This window comes from Chiloscyllium plagiosum, unplaced genomic scaffold, assembly GCF_037043375.1.
Source record: "Chiloscyllium plagiosum isolate Xiang-an unplaced genomic scaffold, Cpla_swu_hap1 HiC_scaffold_39, whole genome shotgun sequence".
Taxonomy (NCBI): domain Eukaryota; kingdom Metazoa; phylum Chordata; class Chondrichthyes; order Orectolobiformes; family Hemiscylliidae; genus Chiloscyllium; species Chiloscyllium plagiosum.
Window position 1 is genome coordinate 32,273,316 of NW_028270177.1, and position 18,332 is coordinate 32,291,647.

At 41.4% G+C, this 18,332-nt stretch overlaps 1 protein-coding gene across 2 annotated transcripts in view; it reads left to right on the top strand.

Annotated features, from left to right (window-relative positions):
* The window catches only part of LOC122541070 (transmembrane 6 superfamily member 1-like), a 65,847-nt gene that overhangs the window by 21,194 nt on the left and 26,321 nt on the right, over nt 1–18,332 (top strand). For both annotated transcript variants that reach the window (XM_087981237.1, XM_043677580.2), the window contains exons 5-8: nt 2,041–2,123; nt 2,513–2,631; nt 16,230–16,334; nt 18,003–18,095. In XM_087981237.1, the coding sequence (XP_087837363.1) occupies nt 2,041–2,123; nt 2,513–2,631; nt 16,230–16,334; nt 18,003–18,095 (400 nt within the window). The remainder of the gene's footprint in view (nt 1–2,040; nt 2,124–2,512; nt 2,632–16,229; nt 16,335–18,002; nt 18,096–18,332) is intronic.

Consider the following 18,332-nt stretch of genomic DNA (forward strand, 5'->3'; position numbering starts at 1 on the left):
CCATTACTAGCCTAATGATATTACTACTGAAAATGTGTTGCTGGAAAAGCGGAGCAGGTCAGGCAGCTTCTAAGGAGCAGTAGAATCGACGTTTCGGGCATGAGCCCTTCTTCCTGACTTTCTCCTAATGATATTACTACTCTACCAATGCTTGTCCATCCTTGACAGTGCATGGGAGAGGTTGAAAAGATGGAACTATGTTGATTTGGCAAAAGGTATCATTCCATATCTTTAAATGTGACATTCCTAAAGCTTAGCCAATTGTTCCTAATTCCTAAAATCTAAACCTTTCTGCAGTCCAATTAAATACTGAACCCTGAATTAATGGGAACTGACCTTCAAAGGATATAATTAGCGTGCTGGCTTCTAATAATTAATGCACACCTCATGGTTCAGTAATAGGTTTTTGTTCCAAACCCTCTGCGTGTTCTCCACTGATGCAGCATTGAAATATAGAGCAGACTTTGTTTGCAATTTGACCTGATTTGTTGTAATGTTTGACATTGCATTCATCACAATGGAAACCTATTAACTGGCTGCAAGTTATTCGATGCACCTATGAATTTATTGAGCCATGAGTCCTAGAAAAGTACTCAATCAAAGGTTCTTGCTCTTTAAATCAAAGAGAATGTGCCTCATTAAAGATTAGAACATTTTAATTTTTATTAGATGGCGTTTGAAATTCCTTTGGTGAAGTAAGTTCCATGTTCTCTGATAACCTGGTCTATCCAGAGCACCGAGCAGTGATAAATATATTGCTTGGTAAGGTAGTGAAGGGTAGGTCCCTATTTGATCTGCTCTGCACAGTGATGATGGTATGGGAGATATATTATGCTCCTTGGCAAAAATCAAACCGCTAATTTCCCTCAAATAAAAACAGAAAGTGCTGGAGAAACTCAGTAGCTCTCGCAGCAGCTGTGGAGAGAGAAATAGTTAAAGTTTCAAATCCAGTAACACCAGTTCTAAGGAAGAGCCATGTTGGACTTGCAGTCATAGAGTTGTACAGCAAGAAACAGACCCTTCAGTCCAACTTGTCCATGCTGGCCAGCTATCGTAAATTAACCTAGTCCCATTTGTCAGCATTTGGCTCATAATCTCTCTAAACCCTTCCTATTCACATACCCACCCAGATGCCTTTAAAATGTTGTAATTGTACCAGCTTCCACCACTTCCTCTCATTCCATGCATGCACCACGCTCTGCGTGAAACAGTTGCCCCTTACGTTTCCTTTAAAGCTTTCTTCTGTCACCTTAAACCTATGCCCTATAGTTTTTGACTTTCCTACCCTGGGAAAAAGGCTCGAAACATTAATGCTGTTTCCCTCTCCACAGATGTTGCCAGTCCTGCTAAGTTTGTCCAGCACTGTCTATTTTTATTTCAGGTTTACAGCATGCAGAGCACTTTGCTATTATTTGACTAATTTCTCTCAAGCTCTCTTGGAAATCTGCTTGGGTGTTTGCCATCAGAAGCAGTCTGGGCTGAGAGCAGTCCATGTTTGAATAACATCCTGACACTTCCTGTTCAAGCATGCAAAAAAGAAATGGGCACTTTCAGGAGGAACTGGGAGAATTAAAATCCAACTTGAGTTAGCACCTTCAAGGAATAAGAAGACTGCAGAATTGGGTGGGTATGAGAAAGGAAAGTTGAAGAGAACATGTTGCAAGAAAATGGTCTTTGTTAGAAATTTCCCAAAGTTATACAGGAAAGTATGACTGTTAATGTTCTGATTAAAAATACATAGTGATTTGCAATAGTGGAGGAACATCGATATAGCTCCAAGACAGGATTTGTTTGACTTGGAGGGAAATACTGGTGGTGTTCCCATGTTTCATTTTCTTTGTTCTTCTAGATGGTAGAGGGGGTGGGTTTGGAAGGTGCTGTCTGAGGAACCTATGGTGAATTACTGCAGTGCATCTTGTATATGTTACACATTGTGCTTTGGTGGTGGAGATAATGACTGTTGAAGACGGTGGTTTTAACTTGTGCTGTATAAGACTGTTGATGGTGCTACATGTAAGTAACCTAGTTTATATTTTGCAGGCAGAGTTACAGAACCATTGGTTTATACTGGGTTGGATCAATTCTAATGAGTACCTTTGTATTCTTATCGGGAAACCTTGTTGGTAGGTTCAACTTTATTCTATCTCTGCCTTCATGTGTCTTTTGCCTCTCTTTGACTATCATGGGAATTCTCTTTACATTTTGCATACATATTCTCTGATCATGTTTTTTGACAGTATATACGCACATGTGTGCATTTATATATCTCCCTCTTACTCACTCTGTTTCTTCAGTCATTTTATGAAGTTTCAATAACAGGTCTTAAATAATAGAAAACATTAGTATGAAAATGTGTTGATTTAAAGTCATTTAATCTGTAAATATCCAAGACTAGATTGAGAAGAATATGAGCAGAAAGGACTTGATGTAATTCTTCTTAATGTTTCTTAGTGGAAATTTGTTGGCTACAAGGCCTAGTTCTGAATCTTCCTTGTTTTGAAATATTCACTAGGGAAATATGGCAGCAAACTTGGTCCAGTCAGCCTCCTGATTATACCGTACCTTGTCCTTCCCATGTGGGCTGTTCTCCAGATTTATCACCAGCCTCTTGAGAATGAATCTGCACCTAAGGTCAGTACCTCATATTAATCGTCAACCGTTTACTTTAAAAAATTGACTTTTATGTTGAGGATAAAGTTGGGAAGGATCCCAACTATGAGTGCCGGATAAGAGTTTGTTTAATTGACATGATCAGGAGAAGCCAACATGTTATTTTTTCCATAGTTCATTTTTTTTACATTAAGGACAACATTAGTTGCTCAATACGAGTTTCTCTTGAGAAAGTGGTGGTGTCTCCAGTGCTGAAGTACCTGAAGTGTAGGTATACCCACAAGGCTGTCAGGTAGGGAATTCCAGACTGTTGACCTAGCAACCATGTGGGGAAGCCAAGTTTGAATGGTGTGCTACTTGGAGAGATAAACAAACTCAATGGTGTTTCCGAGTACCAGTTACCCTTGCTGTTCCAGGTTATGGATTTGGGGTGGTAAAGCTGAAGAAGCCTTGACTAGCTCTTGTTGCCACTGTCCTCCAGTGAAAGCCGGTGTTCACATTTCATGTTGGATGGTGTTGACTTTCTTGCCTGTCTTTGCAGCCATCCAAGAAATTGGGGCATTCTAACACACAGCCTGCAGTTGTCTTTAGCATCCTGTGAGTGGGATGGGGATGGGGTTGGAGGGGGAGGGTGGGATCCTGATGATTTGGATTCATTCTGTGGCCCTTGTTGGAAGGTGCATCGGATGCTATGGCCATGACATTGTTCTTTGCCAGTAGGATCTTCAGCAGTCTTGATATCTAAAATCGGGCAAAGAGCACATCAAATAGCAGAGGTTGCTGAATCAATGAAATAACATTCCAGCATGTTGAATGGAGAAGGGAAAAATTTGGGGAGGAGAAAATGGGCTGGGTAGATTAATAATGAATTAGAACTTTACCTATTGTATAGTCATTTATTTCTTGTGTATTTGGAATCTTTGATGTAGAGGAACTTCCTAAAATATTTCAGACTGAACAAACAGACTGGAGAAACAAGTTTTGGAAGTTAGGTTAGTCCTCTCGAAGTGTGGCTTTGTCCTTGGTACTAAGTAAATTTCACACATGGAATCCAAATGAATTAAATCAGTGTGGTGGCTCCTTGCTCCTGTATCAGCTCCTTGCCTGATTCTACCCACTCCTCTAAGTGGTCAAGGGAACATTGTGCACATTGGAGATTCAGTAAAGTTGTTACCATTAATAACAAGACCAGTAAGTGGTCTTGAAGGATTTTGGTATCCAGTCTTGAATAGTATTTTTCCTTCGTAATTTGGTTGGTTATCTCAGTTGGCTACAGTGTGATGCTGAATGATGCCAACAGATTCAATCCAATGCCAGCTGCAGTAGCTGGCTATCTCATCTTGCCCCATGCTTGCAGAGTTGTGCCCCTCAACCCATATAAGGCCAGTTGTCAGTCTCTGCTCAGTTGTCAGTTAGAGGTGATTCTTAGAGTCACAGAGTTTAGAGATGTACAGCAGGGAAACAGAGCCTTTGGTCCAACTTGTCCATGCCGACCAGATATCCTAAATTAATCTAGTACCATTTTCTAGCAATTGGCCAGTGTCCATCTAAACGCTTCCTAACCATATACCCTCCAGATGCCTTTTAAAAGTTGTAATTTTATCAGCATCCACCACCTCCTCTGGCAGCTGATTCCAAACCTGCACCACCCTCTGTGTGAAAAAGTTGCCCCTTAAATCCATTTTAAATCTTACCCCTCTCACCTTAAACCGATGCCCTCTAGTTTTGGATTCCCATACCCCTGGGAAAACACCTCAACTATTCACCCTATCCATGTCCCTCATGATTTTATGAACTCTACAAGATACAACTCAACCTCCAAACCTTCAGAGAAAATAGTCCCAGTCTATGCAGCCTCTCCCTATAGCTCAAACCCTCCAACCCCAGCAACATCTTTGTCAATCTTTTATGAATCTTTTCAAATTTAACAACATCTTTCCTATACTCCATGCACCAACCAATAAAGGCAAACGTACCAAATGCCTTCTTCACTTAATGAAATGTGTCAGACTTTGGGGAAAGTGCTGAGTGGATGGTTGCTTTTGTGGGCAGCAATTGGAAATTCTTCTCTCATTCCTTCATTCTTCTTTGGAATTCTCTTCCATTTGAGAGCAGTGCGGGCTCAGTCATTGATTTATTAAGGCTGAGTTAGACAGATAAGCGATTGACAAGGGAGTCAGACTCTGGTTGATACAGGGAAGTGGGCTAAATACAACATGGATCCGCCATGATCCTATTTATTGGCAGAGCAGCTTCAATAGGCCAAATAGTCCACTCCTGCCCCAATTCCTTATGATTTTATGATCCCTATTAGGAAAAAGATAGTCTCTCATCCTTTGTGGATTATTGCTAACTACCATTATCACTACTTAATATAACTCAATATTCATCCCAAAATGAAAATAGACAATAGTGCAATGATGAGAATGATGAAAAAGCTACAATTATATACTGCTCTTAAATTCCCCTTTAGCATGCACTTATTCTAGCTTGGACAATTCTAGGAGTGATTTGTTCCCCACTACACCTTCATGAACTGGTTCACATTTGCATAGCCTATTTTTAACAGAGAGAGTGTACGGTCTGCTAAGAATGTGAACATTGCTTAGTGTTGATGGAGGAGAGCCATATTTAGATGAACTACCCTGTGTAACTTGACCAACTTAGTGTGTATGTATATAGAACATTTATCCATTTATATATAATTAAAAAGCTTTGCTTCTAGTCACCCGACTTGCTATGTGGTAAATTTTTCACATATTTGATCATACCCATGGTATCTGTATGTGTAATGTAGCCCTAAACCAGCTTTTCCAATCTTATCAAACAAAACCTTGGCAATTTGACCTCCCGTCCACATGTGTTGCAGTGATTTCTTGGAATCCCAGTTTCAGGTTGACTTGGTAAAATCACCAGTAGATAGTACAGTCTCTTGGGGAGAGGTTATTTCTAAGCCATGCATAGCCCATCATTTTTTTTCCCACCTTTGTGTGTTACCATAGTTTCTTTATTGCCTTTCCCTGTCTGACCATGGCAGCTATCTTTATCCTGGCACGCATCAGTTACAATGCTTTTGTGTGTCCAAACCTTTTACAGAATAAGAAGAAAAAAGCAGTAAAGTAAAGGGGACAGGGACAAGAGCTATACTGAGGGAGCAGATGGCAGAACTAATGGAAAAGATGGAAAAGGAGGAAGAAAAGTAGATGAGAATAAATACAGAGTTAAGAAACGGTGTGAAAGGTCTGAAGAAAGGCTGAGGGACATTCTTTAAGAAAAAATGATTATGGAAGAAGCAGGGATGATTGCTCCTCTGAAATATCATCCAATTTGGGACATTAAACTGAGTAAACTCTGTATAAAGGTGTTTTGTATGTAGTCATGATTAGGAGGTGCCGGTGTTGGACTGGGGTGTATAACGTTAAAAATCACACAACACCAGGTTATAGTCCAACAGCTTTATTTGGAAGCACTAGCTTTCAGAGCACTGCAACCACCTGTTGAAGGAGCAGAGCTCTGAAAGCTAGTGTTTCCAAATAAACCTGTTGGATTATAACTTGGTGTTGTGTGATTTTTAATTTTGTATGTAGTGTTACAATCTCTGCAGAGACAATTAGCTTGTTAAAAGAAATTGTTGAGCGACTGGAGGAATTGCACAACAAGATTTCAAATATTAAGACTTGTATGTAACAAACAAACGAAAAGCAATTTTGTCCAAACTTTATTCAATACATAACTTATATTCAACTTTAATTTATTCTCTTTAATTTTTCAAATTACGGAAAAAGCTTGCCACAGATATTCCCTACTCTGCCCTGTTCTCCAGGAACCACTTAATGCTATTCTCAGCTCCGGAAACATTCCTTCCTTTTTCCTTTTCCAGGTGGATAACCTCTAACTGTGCCCAGACAGTTGCAGAGATTCCTCCCAGTAGCCAAAGCTTGGCAAATCTTCCAGTCTTGTTTAGATCCTCTTAAACCTGGTCACGTCTGAATTGAGCTCCACCTCTCATTCTGCATTGAGAATGATTGTTTCTATCTTTCTGGTCCCTCTTTTTCTTGCAGACTTATCTTCTGGAAAGTTTAGGAAAACCTGCAATCCAATTCTACAATGGCTTCCTGTGCACTACTCTCTCCGAAATTCCATCTCCCTGGCAATACTATTCACACGTGCACTATAACGTCGTAGAAATGTGGATTATCTGTCCTTTAGCTTAATCAGTTCCATTCTGTCTTGAAATTAAATGGACAGTTTAAAGTATGACTTCATAAAACCAACAATCCCTAACACTTCCCTATGAGAATTGGAGACAAACAGCCTACTCAAAGTCACTGCCATTGTTTTGGCAATTGTTTACATATGTCAATGTCTGGCACATTCTTCATTATAAAATACCTTGCACTTCACCACACCATTTAAAGAACCAAGCCATGAGTATTCTGATTGGGTAAATTCAGAACAAGACTTATGACTGCATGTTTAATTCTACAGTTTACATTTTATCTGAAATTAAAGAGACAATCATGAAGAACTAACAATCTTTTAAACTTTAGGTTTGCGTGGTTGTCTTAATTGAGCTCTTTAAATGAAAGGCTTTCTTCTCTGTATCCATGGTGACTGTTTATCTTATTTCCAACATTTTCTGTTATTTATCATTATAGAGACTGATTGAAATAATTATGAGTAGGGGCACCCGTCCTCTGGGAGTATCCTGGAAGCTTCATCAAAGATTGGTAAATGATGGTAGTCAGGGGAACCTGGGAGTCTTTGTACTCAAATCAAATCAAGTTAGCATGGAATACAGCAGGCAATAAGGAAAGCAAATGGCATATGGAATTTGGATCATCAAAATAAAGATGTTTTATGAAAGTGTTTAAGTCCTTAGAGAGGCCACATTTAGAATATTGTTTTAGTTTCCTTACCTCAGGAAGGGTGTTTTAGAAACCCTACAATGTGGAAGCAGGCCATTCAGCCCATCAAGTCCGCAACAAGGAGCATCCCAGACCAACCCCATCCCTGTAACCCTGCATTTCCCATGGACAATCCACCTAATCTACACATCCCTTAACACTATGGACAATTTAGCATGGGTCAGGATTAGAGTGGTGCTGGTAAAGCACAGCAGCTCAGGCAGCATCCGAGGAGCAGGAAAATTGACATTTCGGGCAAAAGCCCTTTAGGAATTTAGCATGGCCTATCCACCTAAACTGCATATTTTTGGAATGTGGAATGAAAGCAGAGCACCCAGAGGAAATCCATGTAGGCACTGTGAGAACAATCAAACTCCGCACACAGTCACTCAGGGCTAGAGTTGAACTCAGGTCCCTGCTACTGTGAGGCAGCATTACTAACCACTGTGCCACCTCTGCCAGGTGTAGAGGAGGAGGGTTGTGTGGACAAATCCAAGAAGTCAGGTCAGTGTGCTGCATTTGGCAATTTGAACCTCAGTTTTGGCTTTCAGGCCATGCTTTGCCATGCTCTATAGTGTGAGGGGATATTGCACCCAAATGAGATATTCTCAACTTTATTGAAAAGACCAATGTGAGTGTGGAACTGAGAGAAGCAGGTGCTTACGGATGCTGGGAGATTGTGTCCGATATGACAATGATTCCCTTGAGCTTCTGCCCAGCCCTGTAGGGAGCAGGGGCTATACCATTCCCCAGTAATTGGAGGAAGAAAATTGAAATGCTTACAAAGATGATATAGTTGGAGGAGGCATAGGGCATCCAGCATGGTAGGCAGCATGTCCCATCTGCCACATTGGTACAGGCAGCAAGAGGTGCATCTAGGTTTCAGGTGTTTGTGTGTGTAAAGCAGGGGTCTAACACATTTCCTTTATCGTGCTGGTTTGTCCTCAATACGGCTGGTGCCAGCTACTTGGCAGACGTGCACCCTGGGTGATATCACTCAGATCCTCCCTTCGCCCTGTCCTGCTGCTGCCTACCCACTTTGTGGCAGCTTGAAATGAGCCAGTGGCTCAAAACCTGAGTGACAGAGAGACCTAGAGGTTCAGGTACATGGTTCTTTGAAAGTTGCATCACAGGTAGACAGGGTGGCTAAAAAGTGTTGCTCAGATCTTTGAGTTCAGGATTGGGACATTGCGTTCAGGTTGTACAGGAAAGTGGTGAGGCCTCTTCAGGAGTATTGTGTCCAGTTCTGGTTGTCCTGCTATAGGAAGGATATTATTAAGCTGAAGAGGGTTCAGAAGAGATTTACCAGGATGTTTGCCAGGACTGGAGGGTTTGAGTTATAAGGAGAGGCTGCATGTGTTAGGAATTTTTTTTTACTGGAGCATAGGAGGTTGAGGGGTGACTTCAGAGAGGTTTATAAAATCATGAGTGACATTGAATAGCAAAAGTTCTGTCTCTAGATTGAGGACTTCAAAGCTAGGCAACATATTTTTAAGGTAAGGGGGAAAAAGATTTAAAAGGGCCGTGAGGGTAATTCGCATGTAGAATGAACTGCCAGAGGAAATGTTAGAAGTTGGAGCAGATACAACTTGGATAGGTACATGATTAGGAAAGGTTTCGAGGGATATGGGCCAAATGCAGGCAAGTGGGACTAGTTTAGTTTCGGGAAACTTGTTCAGCATGGACAGGTTGGACCGAAGGTCTATATCTGCAATATACGACTCTATGATGAGGAGTCTATGTCAATCCTGACATGAGACCTTCATGTGGACAGTGGAACAGCTCTCTCTGGTAAAAGACACTTCTCCCATTCAGAGCTTGGTGCATCTGTGCATCTTGTAATTTTCTTATGAATAGTGGAGTAATATCTTAAATGCTACATCCTTCTCAAATGTCATTCTCCTCTACTATCGTCCATAATGTATTCCTCCTCTTCTATTAAAGTAGGGAGAATAAAGAAATTTCCATGAGGAATCCTATAGATGTTACTCCCAACCTCTTCCTATGGATGCAGGGCTAACACAAATGTCTCTGTGGTTTCACAGGCCACAAGGCTCCAACTCAACTTAAAATTGAAAACTCGAAGTCATTTCTCCAGGCGGCAGGCTTCAAGGTCAAACACGTTTGTCAGTGTGAGCTGCAGTGAGCAGTGCACTTCCTCTCCTTCCCGTGGAGCCTTGGGACATGATCCCAGATATAGCGATGATCTGTTAGGGCACTGACGTGCAGGAGATAGTGAGGACTGCAGATGCTGGAGAGGCAGAGTCAGTAAAGTGTGAAGCTGGAAAAGGCACAGCAGGTCAGGCAGCGTCTGAGGAGCAGGAGAGTCAACATTTTGGGCATAAACTCTTCAGGACTGACAAAGGGTTAAGCCTGAAACATCGACTCTTTTGCTCCTCAGATGCTACCTGACCTTCTGTGCCCTTTTCAGCACCATATTTTATTGAGTTCACTGACGTGTTACATGTGGAAGACATCAGTTCTGAAAGGAAGTACTAGGGCAACTATTTTCAGGTGCAGCAGGTAATTAAGAAGGTAGTTGGGCTATTATCGTTCATTGCTAGAGGGATGGAGTTTAAAAACAGGGAGGTTATGCTGCAGCGGTATAGGGTGCTGGTGAGTCCACACCTGGAATACTGTGTACAGTTTTAGTCTCTTGGGAAAGGGTGTACTGGCATTGAAGGGGGTGCACAGGAGGTTCACTAGGTTGATTCCGGACTCATTAGGGTTGGCTAATGAGGAAAGATTGAGTAAATGGGACTATACTCATTGGATTTAGAAGAATGAGGGGAGATCTTATAGAAACATATAAAATTATGAAGGGAATAAATAAGATAGAATCAGGGAGGTCATTTCCGCTGGTGGGTGAAACTAAAACGAGCGGGGCATCGCCTCCAAATAAAGGGGAGCAGATTGAGGACTGAGTGGAGGAGGAACTTCTTCACCCAAGAGAGTTGTGAATCTGTGGAATTTCCTGTCTAATGAAGCAGCTGAGGCTACCTCACTGAATGTTTTAAAGACAAAGATAGTTGGAGTTTTGAACAATAAAGGAGATAAGGGTTGTGGTGAGAGGACAGGTAAGTGGAGGTGAGTCATCAAAAGATCAGCTGTGATCTTATTGAATGCTGGAGCAGGCTCAATGGGCCAGATGGCCTACTCTTGCTCCTATTTCTTAGGTTCTAACTATGATCGGGTGAAAACATGGTGGAAATGCAATCCATTCGTACAAAGCAGTGCTGCTGGATATGGTTTATGCAAATCCATCACTGAACAGACGGATGGTATCAAATTATTTGTTTTCAGCTTCCCCACTGCAGCTTTCCATCAGTACACCATGCCACAAGGCACTAAGTTCAGATGTAGTGCAGTGGTTGAATTGCAGGTCTGTCCCTGTGTGTTCTGCTGGTGGGATGTGGAGTTGAGACAGAGACAGGTAAAGGAGAAGACCTTGATACACCTTCGGATGGTGGACCTGCTGTGGGGGGGTTCAGCAGCTTTGTCAAAATGCCCAAATTTTTGATTCTTGTCTCAAATGATTCCCAACAGAAATGTTTTGGTAATTTATCAGGTTATAAAAATGTGAATGAACAAAAATGATATTCCATTTTTGTTGGTATTCAAACTTTCTGATTGAGAGATTTGTGATAAGCAAAGTGTGCTCTGTGTGGGTTTTTTAGCTTGATTTCCTGTATGTTGGAAGCAAATATACAAATAGACCCGAGGTTAGGCATTCAGTTTAAATCACTGCAGAAGAGTAAATAGTGGGAGGCTCTGTACTGAGTAACCGATTCCTTCATAGATTTGTATAGATTGAGAATCATTTCGACACTGATTTACAGGACAATGTTGTTTGCTTTCTGAACTCTTTTTGTCAGTCTTAATTGGATATATTAAAGCTTCATTTTACTGAAGTTTTGAATGTTAGAATGTTTGTGAACCCTTTTCCCATAAACATGTGTCTAATTTTGGTAGTTTTGTGTTTAAAGTATGATAAATATTTAGAGCCTATAATATTTGTACAGGTGCAGAAAATGGTGCTAGTTTCTGGGGTACATTCAGCATTTATTATTATCCGTTTTAATTTATCACTTGAATAGCTTGAGACAAACAGGAACAGGGATGTTTAGCTCCACCATTGCAGTTAGTCATGACTGATCTGTACCTCCATTCCATTAATACGCCTTCACGCCACATCCCTTATTGATGAAGAACCTATCAATTTCTGTTTTGAAACAACCTCCATGGCCTTGGATGGAAAGTTCCAGATTTCTGCCACCCATTGTATGGAAGAATGTTTCCTAATTTCCCTCCAAAATGGCTTCTCTCTAATTGAGAGAGGATGCTCTCAACACAGGAAGTATCATTTAATGTTGTCCCTATAATATCTGTTTAATATTTTAAACGTCTTGATTAGATCACCCCCTCAATCTGTAGAATTCAAGGACACACAAGACTGGGTTATGTAACCTATGTCCATAAAACCTGTGCCCTTAAAGAAACATCATTCTTTTTATTCATGGGATTAGGGCATCACTGGCTGGGCCAGTGTTTATTGCCCATCCCTAATTGCCCAGAGAGAGTTAGGAGTTAAAAGTCAACCACGTCGCTGTTGGTCTGGAGTCACATGAAGGCCAGACCAGGTGGCATTTTCAGATGGCCGCATTCCTGATGAAGGGCTTATGCCTGAAACATTGATTTTCCTGCTCCTCGGATGCTGCCTGACCTGCTGTGCTTTTCCAGCACCACACTCTTGGCTCTAATCTCCAGTATCTGCAGTACTCACTTTCACCTGGCATTTTCATATGACATTTGAAACTGCGATGGCAGTCTCCTTCCCTAAAGGACATTCGTGAACGAGATGGGTTTTTTCAGACAGTCAGCTACGGACTCATGGTCATCACTCAACTCTTAATTCCAATTTTTTTTAAAAATTGAATTCAAATTTCACCATCTCCTAGGGCAGGATTTGAACCTGTACCCCCAGAACATTATCTGCATTACTTAATTAATAGTTTGGCAATAATACCACTAGGCTATCACCTAATCTTTTACAAGATTGTATTAGTTTTTTACAAATATTAATGACCCAATGGCGTTATTCACCCACAACATATGAAAAGTACTTTCCTCCCTAATTTATGTTTTGTTTAATCTTCATTATTAATTAATTTTGCAAACTTCAAAAACAGAGAATTTTTATTCAATTGGAAAACCTCCATCCATGATTTGTTTTAACATTTGAAAAATATTTGCACGTGTGAGATCACATTTGTTTTTCTGCTCAACAGCTGTTGCATGTTTTGGAATTAACTATTTAACCATAAGCGGATAACTTGCATTTGAATGCAAGTTGAATAAGGCACTCAAGGTGATCAGTGTGATACATCTAAGTGCTGATGGACAGCAATGAATTATCTGCTCTATCCAGTCCCATACAAGTTGAACACATTGTGCACATGCTTCCTACCCCATCGCGTATTCCTTTTAAAGGTGAACAGAACAACCTTGAGGTGCACAAAATTTTGGAAAATTCTTAGCCGTACCCTTGATATTGAATACAAACTGACTGGAGGACCCATCCTACTCCTTTCTGCCTCTTGTGAAAAATAAGCCCAGGTCTTGCTCGGGGAAATTCAGCAAATGAATATCTGCTGTACAGGCTGACACCCTACAGAGTGGGATCGGCAGTCACCGGGACAAGAGGAACGTACTCCCAGGATTTCACCTCGTCCTGTCATTGCACTACTTTTTAAAGACTGTTGTCGATCCTCCCTAAACTACTCAGTTGAAAAAATTGGTGGTGTATGCAAAATCAATGTAGTCACTTCATCTTCTAGATCTTGACTGAGTCAGTCCATATCTGCAATTTTTTAGAGACTTGACTCTGACTATCTGGGCAACTGAAAGACTTTCCTTGAGCTGGGAATTTATCTAGTGTCTCTCTTCACCATCCTTTCAAAAGTCTCAATATGACTCACTGTGTGAGGGGCACTATAACTGAACAAAGATAAAAATCACACAACACCAGGTTATAGTCCAACAGGTTTAATTGGAAGCACACTAGCTTTTGGAGCGTCGCTCCTTCATCAGGTGGTTGTGAAGGAGCATCGCTCCGAAAGCTAGTGTGCTTCCAATTAAACCTGTTGGACTATAACCTGGTGTTGTGTGATTTTTAACTTTGTACACCCCAGTCCAACACCGGCATCTCCAAATCATAACTGAACAAAGTATTCTAACTGAGACCTAACTAAGATCTTGCAAAAGGGCAAAACATTTTGTCATGAATAGTTCTGTTAATACATCCTAGCAGCTGATTTGCTACAATATCCCTGCATTGGTCATAAACCTTTTGAGATCGATGCACTGTCACACCCAGATTCCTTTTCTTCTAAATCAGTTTTAGTGTTTTATTTGAAAATTGTCCTTGATCACTATTCACCCTGTCCATGCACATAACAGCAGACTTTTGTACATTAAACCTTATTTGTTAATCATAGACCCAATGCCTCAACACATCTTGATCTGAGTGTAGTCATGGCTTTTGCACGTATCTCTCTACCTTGCACAAATTTACAAATCATTTCCCCTTAACAGTTATGCTTTGATCATTTGTTTTGGTAGCAAATATCCAAAGAGCTATTCCTTTGTGAAACCAGAGGTGATCAGATTCCAAGCAAAGTGAAGACAAGATTAGTGGTTGGGTTGGAAGGTGTTATTGATGAATAAGAATGGGAGATTTGGGACTGAAGTGAAAGCATTGTGTGGGTGTGAGGGGACCAATGCATGGGGATGGAGGGGGATAGATAAGACCTGGCTCTTGTAATGGTTATGTAAGTGATAACGGGTCAGGTCTGAGTTCTGTTGTCCTGCTGCATTCAGTCCTGAATGGTGGGGGAACCAGTAAAAAACTCACATGAGGATGATGTGTCGCAAAAGTCTCCATTAATAGTGGTGCACATTAGTGCAAAAGATAAGACTGAAGCGTTTTAATCCAACGGTGCAGAGTGGATCACCCATCCTGGACTCCTGCTGAGACTTCCAGCATTACAGATGCTAACCTTCAACCAACTTGATTAATTTCATGTGATATAAATAGCTGAAAGCACTGGAGATTGCAAAGACTTGGACCCTGACAACATTCCAGCAGTAGCATGAAGTCCTATGCTCTAGAACTAGCATCATCCCTAGCCAAGCAGTGCAGCTACAACACTGGAAAATTGCCCAGCTATTCCTGCTCACAAAAGCAGGAGAAATCCAACCCCGCCTGTTACCACCCCATCAGTCTATTCTTGGTCATCAGCAGAATGATAGAAGGGATCGTTGACAGTGAGATCGGATTGCTCTTACTCAGCAATAAGCTGCTGACTGATTCTCTGTTCGGGATTGACAGGACCAATCAGCTCTGTCATCATTACAGATAACAGAGCTGAATTCCAGAGATGAGGTGAGAGCGACTTTCCCCTACATTAAAGCCATGTTTGACAGAGTGCAGTGTCGAGGACCCCCTGCGAGACATGGCTCCGGGGAAATCTGGGGAAAACTGAGGAGCAGGTGAAGTGAGGACCCTTACAAAGAAGCAGAAAGTCTGGTATGGGACCTGTGTGGGACTTAGGAATACAGCAGTGAGGCTTAAAAGGAGTGGTGAGAAGGAGCACTGGCAGATATTTTCCCTCAAAGACCAAGGGTAGAACCTTGACCAGAGAACACCAGATCTCAAAGGACATAAAGGTTGGTATTAAGAAACAAATTGAGGCTTATGACAAATACTGAATACAAATATCATCTCCCTTTGATGTTAAACAGCATAACCATCATTGAATCCCCCCATTGTCAACATCCTGGGGGTTACCTTTGTTCAGAAAATGAACTAACTACCGTTCTAAATATTATGGCTACAAAAGCAAGTTAGAGGCTGGGAATTCGGCGGTGAATAAAACACTTGTATCAACAAAGCCTGCCCACCATCCACACACAGCAGAGATCAGGCATTTGGTGAAATGTTCTCCATTTGCTTGACTGTTGGTTGAACAACAGTCAAGCAAACTAGGACAGAGCAACTTGTTTTAATGGCACCCAATCCACCACCTTGAACCTTTTCTCCCTAAAGTACCAACGTACAGTGGTGTCAGCATGTACTATGTAAAAGATACATTGCAGTAACTCAACACAGGTCTTTAGACAGCACTTACTAAATCTGTTGCCTATTTAATGAGGCTGTTTAAAAAAATGCATGCTTTCACAACTTTAGGTTGCATCAAAATGCTTTGCAGCAAACAGTGAGCTTATGTGATACATAGCCATTGTTACAATGTTGGAAATAGAGAGCCTGAGACAGCCATGTGACTGTGAACAGGTAATTGATTTTTCTGACATCCTAGGACCCTATTCTTTGAAATTGTGTTATGAGATCCTTTACACCCACTGAAAGCACAGCCTTGCTTATATATCTCACCTGTGAGCCATCACCTCCTCCAGCAATACTCAGGGTATCAGTGTGGGTTTTTGCGATGGAGATTCTGAGGGAGTGATCTTCTGATTCAGAAGTAAGAAAGCTATAAGCAAGACTAACAGTTTCCCTCATTAATGAACTGGTTATCTCTCGCAAAGCAGCAGAGAAATATCAATTGCATGCATTACATATTAATTCACAGATAGTTTCAGGCTCAGATTAATTTGAAGCAAAGCTGTTATTTTATTACTCCATTATTTCAGGCTGTTGAAATTGTTCAAAAGAAGAACCTGCTACAGAGACCTCTTGATCTGTTGTTGACCATATCCCTCTTTTTTGCGATTGGATTCAGCCTCTTCAGAGGATTGGTAAGAGAACTTTAAAAGATACTTTTTTTCTGAACTACCACAATCACTGCAATGTCACGAGGAGTTGTAGCTTAAGAGGTTCAGTGGGGTTTTTTCCGGTTTGTTTTCCCTGAATCAACAGCTTTCTGACCTGGATATTCCCAGCAAAATTGGGAACGCTGAGGTGGCTCCACAGGCCTGCTCCGGGCAAATGCGCCCTGAAGTTGGAATTATGGTTTTCAGGCAGCCAGTTTTGCTGAGAGCCAGGCTGGTGATCCTGGGAATGCACGTGGAGTTTACTGGAGTGTGGACGCAGGGCTGGGTGATAGGCCTACCTCAGTGCTCTAGCGTTGTACTGAGTTTTATCTTTTAAAAGTGATTAAAGTAGAAAACAGCCCCCTCTCCTCAACACATGCCAACCTACAACTCTGTCCACTTTCCAGCCCCTCATCAACTCGTGCCAACCTGTTCTCCAGCCCACCAACCTTGTAAAAGCCAGACTTTAGCCCTCCTATTGAGATGAATTCAAATTTTTAATGCAGACCTTTCTAAAAAAAACTTTAATTCATAAAATTCCACTCACTATATTTACATTCCTTAGTTTACACTACCCCACTTAACAACAAGTATTTCACTCCAGTGTGTATTTCCTTTTAATTGATAGTCTCGCTTCAAAGGGTCTGCAACCTCATCATGCTGTCAACGAAACTATCAAATGGCAGGCTTCCTGTTGTGATAATGAAAGGTTGTGAATCAGTTATACAGAGCTAATACAGTAACAGATGTCCTGAGGCTTAAGTGAGCCAATGGTATGAGTGTTTTTACCACTCTAGACCTTAACAGAATTTTTTTTTGCAATGTTTCAAAGGGCAAAAGTTTTAAATACCTTGGAATGCCTGACAGTTCCTTTTGACCGTTTCTGTTGACAGGCCTTTTTCACATGTTTTCACACTTCCCTTTGGCAGGTCCACTTGACACTTTTGACAGTTTCCTTTGACAAATTTATTGATGTTTTCAATGATCTTCACAGTTATATGCAGTTGTTACACAATATTCATGTCTACTTCCTAATACCAGTGTGTGCCTTTACCTCTGCCAAGGGACAGTTCACCTCTTGCAAAGGGCAGCTTACCTTCCCAGATAAGTCCCAGGGCCAGATACAAAGTGCTACCTTAACTGTCATTAACCCACTGACCTCAGAACGGCTCCTGGCAGGTCTAACCTGCACATGCCATATTTTACACACCTGGGTCACCAAGAACCAGACACAATTGGGCGACCTCTGTGAGGAACTTGCTCCGCAATCCCACAGCTATGAAACGGGACCTGCCCTTATAAAAGTGGTCGGTGCTGTGTTGGGAACCTGCTCCGTCTGCCATTTCCACTGCCTGTCCCATGTTGTGAAAATCCAGACCAGAGTCTTTATTCCTTTCAATATTCCACTCTGTAACTGGTGGCTATCTATCCACTAGTTTCAGGAACTCGCTAATTCATTTTGTCTTGCTGCATTGAAACTGACCCTAGGTAGTTGCTTTGTTGCAAATGTTACAGTGAAGGAGTGTCTGAAAAGTCCATATTATTTTGAGTGTGTTGAGTGTACAGCTGAACTTGGAGAGACCGTGCAGTTCACTCACCATGTTTTCACAGTTATCGCAGTGGGCTGTACTAATTACATATTAATGGCCATAGGTGGCTTTGGATTGTCCGATCAAGGTGTGTCGACAATACCTGCAGCTCCAGGAGCCGTACCTGCGAGACCCTGCAGCCTACCCAAAGATACAGGTAGGATTGGATTATGGCTTTGGTTAGCCAGTCGGATTACATATTGTGATATATAGGAGTTAGAGGGAAAGATTAGTCTTTGGAGCTTTATTCACTTGCAGAGAAATTGATCATCACGGTACCCAATTATAAACCTTGTGGGTACTAAAATTTGGGCTCTTTCTCTTCCCTTGGGCTATGCCAGCCACTAAATAGGAAGCTGATGTCTTTTACCTGAAACCGGAGTTAGGTGCTTTG